General features: G+C 42.4%; 1 protein-coding gene across 2 annotated transcripts in view; it reads left to right on the forward strand.

Annotated features, from left to right (window-relative positions):
* Positions 1-8,350: 8,350 nt before the first annotated feature.
* The window catches only part of LOC116940512 (fibroblast growth factor receptor-like 1), a 39,558-nt gene continuing 29,988 nt past the window's right edge, over positions 8,351-17,920 (forward strand). Inside the window, exons 1-3 of one of the 2 annotated variants that reach the window (XM_032950428.2) lie at positions 8,351-8,384; positions 8,883-9,070; positions 10,358-10,512. In XM_032950428.2, coding sequence (XP_032806319.2) covers positions 10,443-10,512 — 70 coding nt within the window. In that variant the 5' untranslated portion in view covers positions 8,351-8,384; positions 8,883-9,070; positions 10,358-10,442. Of the gene's footprint in view, positions 8,766-8,882; positions 9,071-10,357; positions 10,513-17,920 lie in introns of both variants that reach the window. The other variant, XM_032950427.2, reaches the window with a different exon arrangement.

Raw genomic sequence — 17,920 nt, forward strand, 5'->3', positions numbered from 1 at the left:
GTAGGGAGGCCTTCATCCAGCAGTGGATTGACAAAGGGCTGAATAATAAAAATGTGTTGTTCACACAAAGATGTCATATAAACTACCAATGTGTACTGGAATTCCAAGATATATTGTCACTTGTTTGATATACCTATCACCATCATCAGCAGCCATGATCTATCCACTGATGGATGCAGTTCTCCCACAGTTTTCACCACCAATCGCAGTCTTATGATGCATCTCCACTGTGGATGTCCTCTCAGGAGTGTTACCTCCTTTGACCATGTAATGGGTGCTGATAACGATGGGTGTAGAGTATTCAATATGCATGCTGACATTGCAAAACTACATCAGCACATAGTGAGAGTCGAAACATATCCTCGAAAACATTGCGGAGACAAGCAAATACATATGAACATATACTGCATTTCAAAGATGCGAGGGTGACCAGCTGCGGGTGTATGATGTGAACTTATTGTTGTGTTGTGGATCATGATGATGATTGTTCTCTGTGACAGCAAATGCACTATTAAGACACCTGTTCGTTTTTAGTTTCACGTAAAAATATAATTAAAAAAATTTAGTCCAACAGTCGATGTGGTTTTCTGTACCATTCACGCGAGAATCACGGTGGGGGGGGGGGGGGATAAACATAGTGCTGACCTGCTGGTAATATCGGCACAGTGGTTTATGCTATGTCATCCTGGTCTGCAAAATTTGTTCATTATGAAAAACATTCACTCTTGCCCTCACCAGTTTGTCTCTATCGTGTAAATATTTGCTTCGCTCCATTGAGAGCACAGTACGGATGTTTATCTACTTCAGAATTATGTTTGAGTCTCGTGAATACAGTCATTTAAAATGAGGATAATGTGCATATAATCGTGGAAAACAAAGTTGTGGAAGAACAAAAATATATTTCAAGAACCGTCTCGTCGCTATTCAGTGGAAAACTTAAAGTTCCCTGGACGGTTTAACGTGTGGAAAGTTAATTCATTTTTCACAATAACAAGCTGAGATTATTTATCCCACTTATATTTTGATAAAAAAATTGATTGAAGCCACGAACCTTATACTTTATGAGGTTTGAGTTGGATGACATGTGGCTATTTAGATATGTAAGTGAAAATATTGCTCTTGGAAAAGCGAATGCCGTGCATACCACTTATAATAACCTAGAGCCATTTGTCACTGCATTGCTGAACGAACTCCTTCAAACTACGCAGTGCAGGCTGATGAAGAAATTTGTTCAACTTTTACGAACTACTGACCATGGCTGGGAATTGAACTCAGGTTGCTGAACAGTCCACTGTACACGCACGTACACTTGACGTATATCAGCTTATCAAAACCAGTCAGAGACATTTTGTCCACGAACTAGCGGAAGCAGAAGAAACAGGCTTGGCAAGGCACATGGCAATAGAGAAACACTGTGAAACTTAAAGTAAATACAAATGACCAATGGTGTCAGTTCCTCCTTGAGTTTTATTGGGTTGGCTTTGTAAAAATATAGACCAGTTGCGATCAATGTAAATCTCTTTATAAAAAAAGGAATGCTTCAGTATCATGTTAAATAGCATTTCATTTCAGTCTTTGAACCTTTTGGTTAATACAAGCGGCACATTTGAATGATCTCTTAAAGTGAATTTCTTTCCTGTACTGCAAATATAATTTATTACGTAGATGAAAATGGATACTCAATTTTCATGAGCTTATATAAAATGTATTGAAGAGTTGAAATGCTGCGGAAATTATTTTTTTTACCCCAAATATTTTAAAGCACATCTGAAATAACAAATCGTGGAACAATTCAACTCAATATGTTAAACCTTGATGCAGTACTTCTGAAGCAAAAGAGAAAGTCGCGATTGTGGCGTGCAATTTCCACCATGCTTGCAACATGTCTTGAGGGTAATAAATTAGCTACAGCTTAAGAAAACACAGCTGCGCATTAAGAGCTGATCGTTGCTTCCCTCAAGCTGGAAATACCAACCTGGATGGATAAAAGCGTCCTTGCTCTAATCCGGAAGCTCCTATCCACCCAAGCAAAAAGCGACGGATGGGAAAATGATCTTAGCAGCCATGTAGTTCAAGTGGGCATTTGGCATATGGTAAGTGTAAAATCCAACATTTTCAGTTGCCTGATTATATTCTAAACTAGATTTTGTTTTGCCAGTCCAAGGACGGGTGTAGATTGCAGTAAATCTGAAATATTCGGTAGAAAAATTGTTCAGCTCATGATTATTAATAAGTGGGGGGGGGGGTTGCCCCATGTGGAGTGACGTCACCCGCTAATGGTTATTGGGGAGGGGTGCAGCATGTGGAATGACGTCACCCGCTCATGATTATTGAGGGGAGGGGTGTGGCATGTGAAGTGACGTCACCCGCTCGTGATTATTAATGAGTGGAGGGGTGCGGCATGTGGAGTGCGCGACCTTCTTGTGCGTCAGTGTAAATTTCCACACGGGCATGAATATTAATGAGGGGGGGGGGGATCTCTTTTTCTGTAACGTCACGCACGGATGTAGCGCTGTGCTGCGTAGATTTATTTTTTACCGTCACTTTGTGTAAAGAAACGTCGTCATATTTGAAGCGACTTTGCGTAATAAATTATTTAATTCAGCTCGACCTTCCTCTGCGTTAGTGTAAAAATCCACCCACTCATGAATATTAATAAGGGGGGTGGGCCTCATGTGGAGTGACGTCACGCGAGGGGGGTGGGCCTCATGTGGAGTGACATCACGCGCGGGACGGACAGACATTTCTGAGTGATTATAGTAGGTAATGCTCCAATAATACACGTATTTTAGCAAGAGAAAGGCAAGTCAAAGTAGTATCCTGCTCCAGTGAGCATGGGGCGGTTATATTTCTCCTTACAGCATTGAGCCAGTCGTGAAAATTCCTCAATGCCACGGTGGACAACTGCTACTGACTTCCACACAAAGTAGTACACATTTTATTGACCGAACAGAGATGAATGGCTGAGCTGACCCCATCCAGGAATATAACTCCCAACCTTCATGGAATTAGAAAAAGGTATACAATACTGCTGCATCAAACTTCCAGTCACATGGCTATATATGCAAATATTTTATACATACATACTCGTAATCATTCGTGGGATTTATCCATTGTCATTACCAGTAGTGGCACATTTTCAAAGGACGAAAATGTTGAGTGGTTGAAAATCATCCTAATCATCACCTATGGTCTACTTGGATGAAAGAATGGAAAGCATCCCCCAAGTTCTTAGTTTTTTCGGTAAAGTCACGTTGAAGGGAAACAACAAAATAATTATATATATTTTATTATTTTTTTGTTTCCCTTCAACGTGACTTTACCGAAAAAACTAAGAATATGAATTACTGCAGTCACGAAAGCTTTAAATCAAAATCCCCCAAGTTGTCAACATCCTTCTTGGTTCGCCAATGTAGCGATCCACATCTAGCTCCTGCTCACGAGTCGATCTCATTGATACATCTCTGCTGCGGTCTTCCTCTCTTGCATTTTCCACCCTTTGGCTGCCATTCTTTCACCAGTCTCCTTTCGCCAACACTCTGGTGTGTTCTGCAGTTGCCTCCCTCCAGCAAATGACTCAATTCGTTGAGTGAACTTGTTTTTTTGCGTGTTTCATTACATTCTTGTCTCAACATGACGTACACATCTACAACAATACTGCAATCCAGTTAAGAGGTACCGTACCTGATAATACATGTGTTATGTGTGTTGGAGTGTAACACCACATCAATAAATTACATGTGTTCTTCATATGTACGGCGTGTATAATTACTTAATTGCATTACGTAATGTTAGGCGTGAGAAGTGACACAGTCAGGGTTCAAATGTGGCAAATTCTGAAATGACCCGGCAATTGACTCAATGGGGATTACACACAGCAATCTTCACCCCCTACTGGCAGACTAATGCCCCAGGTTACTCTTGCACATGGGACGATCGTGGTCTCTCGAGTTGTCATCTGGTAAAACAAGACAAACTTGACACTTGAGCACAGTGAGTGATTCGTGCACTGTGCAATGGAGCCAGCTTCATGTGTGTGTTTTTTTAAATTCCTGGCTAACATCGGTGGCGAGTGATATCTGAACCGGTAGTGTAGCGGTTAGCGCTCTGTGCTATGAGTTTCCCGACCACGGTCAACACCAGTGACGGATATCGGAATCGGTTCTGGGCCTCCCCTAGGTCGACTCAGCCTCAAATTAGCACCTAGTGCGATGTGCAAACATCACCACTGCGGAAAGCCGGCCGGGCGTGGTGCTGGCCACCGACCCGCTCGTGTGCCGTGCACTTGCTCCAACAGTCTGTTACAGGCTATACGGGGATCATTGTCTCCACAATCTCCCCCCACCCCCCACCACCTTAACCAACCTGCACTGAACAGAGTGGTAAAGTATGGTCAGATAACCCCCACGATGAACACTGCATAGCGAGGCCTTAATAAGCCACAAGTGGATTGCGAAAAGGCTTACATTATTCATTTTTTATTGTTACGAATTTTTACGCTATTGTTTATTGTGAATATCGTGAGTGAATGCGCTGGACATTTTTTGGCATATAAAACTGCTGACGCCGGATATTGAATAGTTTGTGTGTTTTTCTTTAAATCTATGACACCAATAAAACTACATGAAAAACTGCAGTGATCTAGAAATTCAACAAGTCCCTGTGACAGTGCTATGCCAGACATTCCAAAGAGAACCCATTCATGTTCTTGGTAATCTGTTACTCGTATGCAGGCAATGTTTTTGCTTCAGCTTGTATGACATATATACTCCTGTAGTAGTAGTAGTAGTGATAACAATGTCCTTCATTTACTCAGGAAAGCTTTAATGAGTCTCATGACTCTCTTTCGAAAGCATCCTGCCTTGAGATGTCTGGCCAGCTCCATACGTACGAGGCTGTAAAGCTCAAAACTCCACTTCTGTTGGATTTCAATACATACTGCATTGCTTTACTGCCATCTTCTAGCTACCTTCCGGGCCCAAGCCTGCACCACCGACCTGGTGTTCAACCGTGCTCAGCTTCTGAGTACGAATGAGATCAGGCAGCTTTCAGAGTGACTTGGTTGTCTTCGAATCACGTGTGTGTGTGTATATATCATACGAATGAGGGCATCTGAGGCATCTGCAGGCATATGAATGTGACGTGTACATCTGTGTACATTTTGCGTGCTTATTCATACCGCAAGTTGACCGTCACATGTTGGGATTTTATTGCTATTTGTGTAGCTTGTCTCACTAGATTTGCATACTTGCATCTGTGTACATGGTTTTTTCTAAGCTCAATGGAGCCAAGAAAAAAAACTCCCTAATGTGGGAGTATTACTTTATACATTTAGTTGTTGAAATACCAGATTTGGCTGTGACGGTGGAAACATTTACTTTTGAAACTTTTTTCTTTACAGTTCCCAAGCAAACAGGAAAACCAACATAGTATCCCATCATAATGCTACTGAATTCTACTACCTCACAGCGTTGTTCAGGGCATTCATTCATGGAGCTGCGCATGGCTGGCCCACAGAGAGATGACCGCTTTAACTGAATTTAGGAAAAAATACATATTTTTTTCTTGGGTTTTGCTTCCCAGCCCTCTTGGCACCTCAGCTCGCTTGCGCACCCTCGGCACATCATTCCACTCGGCAGGGCCCTTCCAGGAGCTGGGGCCGAGAATAACTGTGAAGCTTGCCCTCACTTTGAGCCTTCTCGGCAGTCTGGCTTGGAACAACAAAAGCACCGAGGCCCCAATACTCACGCTTGAAAAAAGCAACACGTCCGAGCTCAGACTTATGAACAGAATATGGAGTTTGCTTTTGTCCAGTAATATGAAAGCTTGATTTACGTGTTGATGGAAACCACTTTTTCCGGCGTTTTCAGTGTTCATTCCACGTGTGCAAAATAACAGTGGTGTGAACCAGCTTCACATTCCCTATTGCCGTACCAAAACTGGAGGAAGGGCCTTTGCTATTGATGCCCCCAGGGTCTGGAATGCTATTGCCAATAAACTGCAACTTGAATCACTACTTATGAGATCTTCACTCAAAACTGCTCTAGAGGAGTTGTACACCCCTAGCTGCCACTGATATTCAGTGGCCTAAAATAAAATAAAATGTTTCGATCCGGATGACGCTGCAAAGTATTATCTGTATTTTGATTTAGTGTGCTGATCTTAAAGGTGCATTGAAAATTTTGATACTCCGACTGATGCTCCTGTTGTTGCGGAGTGACTCATGCAGCCAGCTATAGCTCTAGGGTTTGGTGTTACATGTTGTTTATGTCGTTTATTGTGAAAATTCGGTCACAGTTCCTAGGATCACTGTTGCATTGCTTTTATGGCTTTATTTTGGTGATGTCGAAAACGTTTCTTGGTTTGGCCATGTTTGTTTGTTGTAGTACGGAGTTAGACTGATGGCCTTAATCTAAGTTGTCTTGTGGTTGTTGTCGTTTGACTTGCATCCCACTGGGATTTTTGCACACAGCGTTGGTGTACGGTGCTTTTTCAGGAATATTTTGCTGTTTTTTCCTGGATTTTCTGTTTGCACAGTCACATAGTCACTTTAAGATGTTTTCTTGTTCATGTTTTTGTTTTTTGTTTGTTGCGGTTGCACCCGATTCAAGAGCCGAATGGCTCACAGGGCTATACCAAATGAATGAAACTGAAACTGAAAACTGAAACTTTTTGGGTGAGGCCACTTGTTGCCACCTTCTGGCGTCAATTCCGAAAGATGTCTGCAGTAGTTCGTGGCAAAAGCTTGATTTGAAAAACATGCTCAACACATAGCCCTACCTGGAAACCACACTGGAAGTAAGAGTGCCTGCGAGAACCTACGCGCTCAATTGTTTGAGATGTTCTATGAAAAATAATATTCATAATAAGACGTACATTTTTTTGGAATGAAAACATAATTCTGCTGTCCCCATGAGATGGCACTGAAACTTCCCAAAGATATATTGACAAGGCGAAATCTGTTTTCTATGTATTAAATTGTACGTATTAAATTGTATGTATTAAATTGTATTATTAAATTGTATGTATTAAATTGTATGTATTAAATTGAGCATTGTGTAACTTGTCGCGTTGACTTCAAGTGTTTGGCTTAAAACCACAACAAATTAGTGACTGAATCTTTTATTGCGAAATTGTACATTAAAAGCTTTATTTGCTTCACATTTGCGTTTGAAAAGCATGGTAGTTTATTAAATGAACCAGGGATTACGTATTTTCTTCTACACATTACTAATCACTGTACGTGGTGATCGTATCAACACATTCATAATTTTATAATTCTAAGCATGAAGCTTAAAATTTGAACTTCATTCCAATAACAATTAATTGAAGTGCAATGCACTTAGATGTCTGAAAATGTGTCTAACAATCCGTGCATGAACCCGTGCATCCTATCCACGACATATCGAGCAAGCACGCTACACTGATATAATCCTGTCTGTGCAGCCTAACGTGCTCACAGCTACCCAATGTTACCCTCCCATCTGGCCACCCATATGCCTCTGTCCATGGATGTTAGAACCCTGGTCATACATGTTAAACTAAGGTCAGTCATTGTCTCAAAAATTATTATTTGCACATACATTAATATGAATGTGTAAATGATGGGATTTAACCTTTTTAAAAAAAAAGTTGCATTACATACATCCTGGATTGTACACTTCATGCTTCAGCAGACCACGTCTTAGCAGGCTATCCCGATGAAGGGCAGTGTTGTGGTATTTGACACCGTGCAATACTACCCAGAGGCTCCAGATCATATGCAATCACACCATAGAACATAGGACATTTTAAAACTAGTTGTGTGTTAGAGCTGCACGAGTATAATGTGTAGATTGTGCGTGGTAATGTGTCCCTAAGGCAGACAGCCCACATAAGCCTGCATTGCATTGTTTTAACAAGGTAAATACAAAACTCCTTCACATACAACTGAAATGCAGAGGAAGTAAGGATGCTAAACTAATTCATGTTAACAAGCACTGGGGAAACAGCGCCACAAGGTTCCAAAGCAGCCATCAGCTGTTATTTCATTAACTTGAGCCGAGCTCGGTTTGTTTATACTGCGGCAAAATAGGCAAGAGAGTTCCTGCCTCCTTTCCAATTGCCAAGATTGGAGGAGCGTGCGGAGAGGAAAGCTTATCACACCTCCCCATCTGTAACTCAACACCGTGGAGCTCCATCCATTCTTATTGATGACTGGGCAGGCAGGCAGGCAGACAGCGAGGGAGGTAAAAGATGCAGGCTATGGAGGGAGGGAGGGTGAGTGGGTGTTGTAAAGATGGGGGGTGGTGGTGGGGGTGGAAGAAGGGGTGGGTGTGAGGGCTTAAGTCAGGGTGTGGGGGAGGAGGACTTGGAGACGGGCCCCGGGTGAGAAGCAGATAGACGTGAGAGCTAACACCGCTTGCCACGCTCCGAGACTTTTTCCACACAACAGTGGGAAAGCCTTGAAGGAGACTCCTGTTACCCTTTCATAATTTCAGCTTTGCCCGCCTATAAGTTCCCGTCGCGGTGTATGTCCCGCCAGAACTTTTTTTTACGGGAATCGGACACTGTTTAACGGTGTTTCGTTCGAGCTCTTCTGGATATTCGATCGTCTGTGTTTTTTTTCTTACTCCTTTTTTTGCTGCGTTCGAATTCCCTGAACTTCGGAGACGTTTTAAGGCAGTGATCGTGGAGTGGACTAGCGAGAGACCAGTGGAGAGTACTTTTTAAACTTAGAAATGTAGAACTCTTTCGGTTTACGCCTTCAAGAACGCCTTAGCTGGGTATTTATTTTCAACATGTATATAGATAACCGTTGAACACAATTTCATTCTTTACGCTAGTTGATTTCAAGGGCAATATTAATTGTGCCTTTTTTTTGCACTGTTATTCGTGTTAAGAGTGACGTGTGCATACTGAAAAAACACTCATGAAAACGGAAAGGGGACTTGTGGACGTTGCTCAAGAACTGAATGAAATGAAATTTTCGTGGACGCCACCGGCCGCCAGGAACACATAAGCTGTGTTGGATTCTTGGAACGAGCGTCGCTCATCAGAACAAAAAAAATCCGACAGATTATCGGAACAGGTAAGATGTTTTTTTTGTTTGTTTGTTTGCTACCGGTCTAAGCTGTCGTAAAAAAAAACACATGTTATAAATGATATCACGAGCTCATGCCTATCGAAGGATATTATAAAATTCAGTAATCCGCATAGGTAAAACGAACTGCTTACGAAGATGAGTTCGTTACAATTACGCAAGCAACACTTGAATACTAACTCCTGCTAGAATCTATAATTGAAGCTCTTACCTAGACGTCCACACACATTGCCATGTTCTTCTGATAAGGTATATTTTCTGTTCATTATGGGGGGGGGGGTGCTGTATTATTGTACCTGAATATGAGGCCAGCAAACATAGCCATACGATGCTGCTTTGTGCACTATTGCTTGTCTTAATCTATTTTCATGTGTTCGTATTACTTACTGGGCAATGTTAAAATGCCCCGTCGGTAGATGTGGAGTGCAGATACCATGCCAAATGACAATTGCCTAAGAGTATAATGGCGTTGTAACAGGTGGAAATTGAATTGAAGGTGTAGGTATCTCTATTCTATAGAACGTTACCACGTATAGCAGTGTATCTTTGACTGCTGCCTTGCACCCCTTTGGTTATCAATCGTAAAACAACAACAAAAATTACAAGGTTAATAATTACATGGCGTTGATGAAACAAAGTAGTTGTACTTACGTGCCCGTGATTAATTTGTCTTTCGATGATTTACCTCCTCCAAAAGACCTGTCCATGTTTCGCACTCCCAGGGTTAACAACCACCGACTTATCGCTACACCTGTGTGACCGTGCAGATTCCTTTAACGAAACGACTCCAACGTGAATGTCGTATTCGCTAACTCCCATTGCCGGTATAATATTCACCTGCTTGGGCCGTTCTGGTGAAACTTAAAGGGTCACTGGTGCGGCGAGCACGTGTGGTTTACACCTTGCCTCAGGGGCTCGCATGCTGGTATTTGTCGCGCAAATTAGCACGCGCTAATAGCTGACAATAGCCCCCAGTGTGAGGTGGGATAATCAAAGTTAATTAGCGTGCCCGTGCGTGGAGCCCAATTCAGAAGACTAGTGTGGAGCTCATTGGAGACACACACACAGGAGTGTCGCTTTAGACGGCAGGACAAGTAAATAAAACGCACACAATGCACACTTTTGTATTTGTTCTGCTATGCATAAGTAAACACACTACTTATCACACCCCCACCTCCATCCAATTGGCGAGTAATTTGGTTTGCATAGAGCCAAGGTGATTTATTTGCTCTTTCACACAAAGATGTTGATTGTCGTCGATGCTTTCCACCTCAGATTGGCCGTGCAGTTGGGCAGTCAACAGCACGACCACCACCACCACCGCCGCCGCCGCTTAGCCTCGCATTCGCAAGGACGCGCCATGAGCTATCACCTTCACGCGCTGCTGCTGGTGCTGTGCTGCATTCACCTGCACGCTGTCAATGCTAAAGGTGAGCTTCAACAACTATAACATCCCTGGCGATGTTGTTGTTGTTATACCACTGCGTAGAATTTCACGCTTGTGCTGTACGCCTCTCCGATGAGTTTTCGGGTTGTACCGGGCGTTTTCCGGCACGATGTCCAACGTTTCGCCCCACGTGCTTGGACACCTACTGGAGAAGCTCAGGTTCTGAAGAAGCTTCCATCACGTGGGGTGCCAAGCGACATTTGTAGACACTTTGCTCTGTTTTTTTTTAAAGATACATTTCTTTGCGTCTGCTCAAATTAATCATGAGCATAAAGAGAGTCATTGAGATGGAAAATGTTTAATATATAGTCAGCATTAAATCAGAACGGGTGATGTAATACTGTATGCCATCTTGTGTTTAATGGTATTTATATAATTTGCTTCTTATTCGCTATTCATATACAAATAGCACATTGGTTTTCAAATCTGAAGTAAGTAAGACCATTTGATATTGCACACTCTTGTTGCATTAAGTACTTTAATCCATTGTTAGAAATTCTAGAAATATACTAAAACAAAATCCGACTGAAATCAAACTGTTAAGACCTCTGAAACTTTGTTTGAAAAGTCGTAAGGTGCTTGCTGTTCCAGTAAACACAACTGCATAGGTTCTGCCGCATGGCTTCAACTGGTCTGTAACATCCATTTCCTTCGCCGTGGCATGACGGAATTCATTGACAACTCTAATGCGAAATGAGCCATAGGCGTCAGGTGTAAGCTGCGCCAGATTTAAAGTGACCTTGCCCGTATGAGAGACAAGGTGCAATTGCAGTTGTGTATACTGCACAGGGTGGTCCAGGTGTCTCGTGATCCCCGCATTAATTGACCCCTGAAATGTTTTTCCTTTGCATATTCATTCCTATTTAAAATAAACAATAAATGAAACAAATGAAGTTTCAGAGAATTAAAGGTCACAAGCTATCTGGACCACTCTGTATATAAAATATCACGTTTTTCTTTCATCCCTCTGACCATTAATGATATTCTTAAAATATACACACAGTCACAATAAAAGATGGTGGTGATGATGGGGCAGATCGGTGGCACTGTGGTTAGCGCATTGTGCTATGAACCCAGTGATCTGGCCGAGTGACCTGACCCACTGACCTGGCCAGGGAGTGATACCTGAACCGGTCCTGGTTCACCTCCTTCACCAACCTGCATTGACGAACGTGCTGAAGTATGGTCAAGCAACCCCCCCACACCGTGACTGAAAGACATGGGGAAGCCTTACTCCAGCAGCAAATTGATCATGGCAGATGATGATGATGATGGTGAGGACAGATACTAAAAGAGAGGCGGTTGTGGAAAAGGAATACTTGAGGGAACCAAAGCCCCAAATTCCATCGACAAGATCATTCTGGAAGGTGTTGATAGCATTTAAAATGTAGACTTGTAGTGTATATACATGCAGTTATAAACTTGAGGCAGGTGTGTCAATTGAAAAACATATCGCGGTGTGTGTGTGTGTGTGCATAATCTACATCTTTTTCAGGCTTGTATTATGATTTATATATAACTACTTTCCTGAAGTAACATATACCTAAGGTCATAATTTCTGGAATGCCAATTTCTTTGGACCAAATAAAACCCAATCTCACCGGGGAAAAAAAGAGATAGATTATAGTATTGTATTTAGAAGCTGGCTTTAACGTACATCGTTGGGCGCACAGCTTGTGTGGTCAAAGAGTTTGCGAATGCTTGCCACGTGTGCTGGTGGCAGACATTCCAGGCTGCCAGCGCAGGCCCATTGATCCACAAACACAAATGTTTTGAGCACATGCTGGAGAATGGCAACTCTGTCACTCGGAACTCGCAATCCTTTGGCGGGAAATTATCTTTCAATGGCTCAGAATTAAAACAAATTATTTGGGGCTGTTGTTGCTGCTGCTGCGTTAAGCACCATACACAGAACAAGTCGACACATTCGTCAAGAAATACTGTGGCCTTAAAAGGAAAACATATATTCGGTGACGTTTTTGGCAAAGGCCCTTCCTCATAACGCATAAATAGAGATGCCAGACAGATATAGTGGATAATCAGGAGACCGCAAATGGGCCAGGGGCACTCGTCATACCTACACCTTCGTTGGGAATGTATGCGCTGTGCGATCCAGAACATCAGGTTAAATAATTGCTTCCAAAAAAAGTATTGGCGTATTATTTGTGAAATAAATAAACGACCATGTGGTTCTACTTTTGAGATAATACTGTACAACGATTTTAAATTGGGGATGAAAACAGTTTTTGACATTATTTTGTAAAAACGCGCCTTTGATCTTTATTTTCATCACTTTTATCTACACGTGAATCTCGCGTAGGCCACAAGGTCTCCAGATGTGGCTTATACAATGGGTCAGCATGACGGTATGCCACGCATCTTTTGGTAAAACGCGCGCGCGTGAGAGAGCCATCTGCTTGGAAAGAGCTCGCGTTCGCCTCCAAGCCAGCAGAACGCAGTCTAGACGATGTTCGGTATTATTGATGTTCGCTTTACCTTGTTCTAGTCTCCTGCTCGGTGGTGGCCTTTGTGTTTTCCATCAAACGAGGCACGTGTAGGAATGCCTGTGTTGTGCCATTCGTCCCCCCCCCACTCCTTCTGACTGAGATGCTCTTGTTCCATCGCGTGTTTTGCTGTACTTACATTATTTAAAGCCACAGTTGCGTTTGGATTGATAAAGCAGCACCTTTCAGCACATGTACATATATATGTACATATATACACTATCTTTGCCAATGAATTCTGTATTTGATGATGGTTTTACACTGCTTTGCGCCACGAAATATGTCCTCCTTAATCTGTAACGAACAGAATTGAAACATGTATGTGTTTACGTTACTTTACACGAGGTATTTGTGTTACATTTTTACTGACGTTACAATATGAAAATTAATTCTCACTTTCATCATAATTTTTGTATTACCATTGGGAGTACAAAATAACAAAAACATTGTCTGAAAAATAACAAAACTAGTTGTGAACAATAGCTTTCAGTGTGTGTTGGTGACAATTATATCACGATTAGTGAATTTGTCGTTGTACTCGCTTATTGCGGCAGATTAATGCCTTAGGAAATATTTTCATTCCTTTTATGTGATGTTCATACATAATGTGTCGACGGAGGTATCATCAGTTATTCATGATTATCGTTAGACAGCAGTTCGGACGACGAGGTTGAAATGTTGGCAACATTTTCGTTTTATATTTAAGGTTGTTTTTACTGAAAAGCTTAAGTAACCTTTGATATTAGTATTTTTAATGACATTTTATACCATGTTAAACATCATTATTCTTGGTATTTATAGATTATTCAAAGGGCATTTGATTCAGTAGGAAATAACACAATCGTATAAGCTATCACAAATCAATGGGTTAATTAATACATACTACCAAAACCATTTATTATATAAATATGGAACAGCCACACTCAGATTACACAAAGAATGTAACGAATTACAAACCAGGAGTCGGACAAGAAGATACACTCTCATCTAGGCTACTCACAGCAACTTTGCAATATTTTCTGAACAATGGTTTGAGGAAATAAAGGCATAAATATGAATGGAGAGAGGATTAGTCATCTTAGATCTGATGAAAACGTAGCGATTAGAAGCACCAATGAAAATGGACTACGGGAAATTACTGAAGGGCCTAACAAACGGGGCTACACATTTAGGGGTCAAGATAAATTAGTGAAACAAAAGTCACATACAACAAGTTTGAGAAACAAAATTAAATAAAACCGATTGAGATGAACTTCTGGACAGAAGAGGTGAATGAGGACAGAATGTAACACTTGGGGGAAACTGAATTTGTTCGTAAAAAGTTAAAGATATCAGTGTGCTTAAAGAAGAACGTTTTCATCCACCGTAACATATGAATCAGAAACGTGGACACGAACAAACAAAATGGAAATATTGAGAAGTACGAAAATGAAATATGGGAAAATGCATTCTTAGATTAAACGAGGGGTGGGGGCAGGCAGATGGACACATTGATCAGATGAGACTGATGATGATGATGGAATGGCAGTCAATGGAGAACACACGACAGAGAGGATGACCACCCCTACCACAGAGATAGTGATGAGACCAGCTCATTAGTGTGAGTGGGTTAGATTGATACATTGAAAAATCGCGTGGGACGGCAATAGCACGGACAGCCATTCATCCTAGCAGTAGATTAACAATGGGTGATAGCGACCATGTCTAAGCTGAGTGATGTTCAGCAGCATGTAACAGAAGCATTCGAAGCAATCGCATCCAATGTTGGCCAAACACCTGCGACTCTTAAATCTGATCTTAAGTATGTCACAAACACCATGATTGGCGTGTGAATTTTATAGCGATGAGACTCTTACAATCACATTTTCATACCACCAAGTGTATGTGTGTACTGTTATCGACCTAGCTTTAAGTGCTATCTAATAATAATTATTATACCTTCATGGACACCCTGTATCATAGCATTATCATATACAATGTTGCTATACTATATTTTTTAAGACAACACATAATTCGATTCATATACCTAGTTGGTCTCCCTTACTAAAGAAAGGTCATGTCTCAATTTACACTAACGTTGTAAAAATATAAACATGTCACGGGTAACTTCAATTCATTTATCATTTGCTGAATGAAAAACTCACCAAAAATGTAAATATAGATCTTCGTTGACCTACTTCAGTCCTGATCTCTCTGGTTTGCATATTGTCGGCATGTCCAGGGATAGATAATCCCATCACAGCACTAAAGGCACTCGAGAATGTAGGCAAGTGTGTACATAATAATTATGAGTGCAGGAAAACAATGATTGAGCCATACTAGAAAAAAAACTGCAGTTATACGAAAGAAGAAAATGTGAACGCAAGTGGAAAAAAAAGATTGTGAAGTTAAGTTTTATTTTCCAAATTACTGTTATCATTCTTGCAAGTACTACGTTCTTGCCCTTTTGTCTTCATGTTTTGGAGATTGTCTCTGCCTGGTAGAGGTTTGAATAGGAATTGCCATAGTGGCTGGCTCTGTCACTCTGAGATTGGCTTCTCTGATCCCGGTATTGCACTGTCACAGGAATATCCCGCATGCTTTTAAAAACAATACACATCCCCCCCCTACACCCTTCTTTTCCCCGAGTCCATTATTTGAGCAATATCCTCGCGCACCCACTACAGCCAACCCCCTTAATGAAGGCTTTGCTCTGACATGTCGATAACATCAAAATCAGCGCTTCGGTCATTTCTTCCCTATTCTGCTAAGTGATGGGTTCAGCGAGCACACAAATTGGGCCCCCTGTGTCCTTTTTGGTGCCTGCGCCAGCTTGACCCGTCCCCATTGTCTGTACAGAGAGTGCACCGTGTGCTGTGGGGCTTGATGCTCAGGGGGTGCGAGTGCTGTGACCATGCAGAGGTCAGCCAAGTAAAGGTCACTATCGTGGTCCCCATACATCGAAGCGCCAACAGAAGGGAACGGTAATGAAAATGCACAACTCAAAGCGACTGCTCCTGTTGTGATATTTTTTCTCCCCTTTTTATTTTCCGTCACGGTGGGTCACAGCTTTAACCTGCCCTTTTGTAAAACTGGTCGAGCCAGAACGTCCCTTTTTTTCCCCCCTTCATGCTATTTGGGATTTCTCAGGTTGGTCCTCTTTCATCTGCCGTGGCCACCTGCCTAATTGTACATTTCATGGATTGTGCATGGGCACGCTTGCTGGTGGCTTTATCTCCATAAGCTCTCTTGGGTATGTGGTGTTTATGGAGAGATTCTGGCACAACGGAAAGGACCTCATGGTTTCCACATGCCTGAGCCCTTGTAAAGTAACAACTTTTAGTAGAACCAGTAATGGCCGTTCCTGCCTTATGGGCAGTGAGATAATATTTCTTCACCAAATCAATCGTAGGCCATTTCATGAAATTGGCATTGAATGGAAATTTCAACGTCTACAAGAACACTGCTAGCATTGTCGCCGTAAAAACTTCTGCCGCGATGTCATTTATGAAGGTGCCGTAGATCGTGAAGAAGTGGTAGGCTCAATAACTGCTTCACATGCATTTTCTTTCAAAGCATTGTGCATCAGACATTACATCCAATGCATTGTTTATGAGGATTATATTACACCATCCATTATAGTTGCGTGCAGATGTTAATGGTACTAAGTACGTATTGCAATGAATGACCACCGTGCGTGTACCACGGTCAGATCATTTTCTCGAAGGAAACCAGTCCTTGCCACTGCACTCGTCATAATGTAGCTATTGTCATTCTACTTCAAATAAAGCTGCAAATGCTATCTTGTTATTGCAGTAACACATACCGTTGGCATAGATATTGAGTGCGCAGGTAGTGCAACTGCACTGGGGCTCATGGGTCAAAGGGGGGGTCCAGGTGTTGGGCCACAAATAGGGTGGGAAATTGAACAGGGGACCACCATTTCAATTAGCGCACCAGAGCCCGTGCCAACCACACGGCGCCACAGATGTATGTCAACCCCTACGCCTCGCAATGTTTCAGATGCGGTTTGTTTTTGGGATCGCACAGAAAGAAAACAAAAAAATACTTATACAATCACTTTGTATCCACACAGAGTTGATCCCGGCCCATTTGGATGTCATAAAGCGGACTGAAACCGCCACACCATTATGGGTCACTGCTGGATGAAGTCCCCCCCCCCTCCTCCCATTAGGTCTGCTTGCATGAACTCACCTGCTGTTGCGTGGCTAATCCCCATGAACCGCAAAGTGCTTAAGAGAGCATTTTCAGACCGCAGCTATGCCATGTGCTTGGTGCTCACAATCCCCAAATGAAAGGCTTGAGAGGGAGGCCGGGTTAGGCTGGTGCCGTTGCAGGGGCTGTGCTCTACAGGGAAAAGGGATTTCGTTAGGAATGCAAGAGCCTCGCACAATTGGGCCACGAGATAAACCGCGTGAAGGTCACCTGTGCGGATATGTGGACATATTGATGAACTTGTGACTAAAGCAAAAGCTGTCTTGGGGCCAGGCAATGTCACGCCGGTGAAGTGCCCATCACCTTCAACATTTATAAACATGGGGGCAGCAAAGGGTCAGCAAATGGCTTGCGAATGCCACTGCTGGGCAGAAGGGCTTCCACTAGAGCAGTGGTTATTAACCTGGGGTGCACGCACCCCCTGGGGGTGCGAGATGCCCTTTCTGAGAACCAAAGGTGTGCAGGCTGCAGTAAAGGTCAAGAACCACTGCACTAGAGGTAGCGACGGAGATCCCCTGTCGAAGGTATGTTGGTCGACTCTTCCAGGCTGGCCGAACATTTTGGACGAGACCTGCCAATTGACTAACTGTAGTGTACGGAAACGATACACTTTATGTTGGCATGTCCTTTGTTATACCTTGTAGATATAAATTACAATCTTTGTTAACATGT

Source organism: Petromyzon marinus, chromosome 9 (genome assembly GCF_048934315.1).
Source record: "Petromyzon marinus isolate PM22_M1 ecotype Great Lakes invasive population chromosome 9, UKy_Petmar_22M1.pri1.0, whole genome shotgun sequence".
Lineage (NCBI taxonomy): Eukaryota > Metazoa > Chordata > Hyperoartia > Petromyzontiformes > Petromyzontidae > Petromyzon > Petromyzon marinus.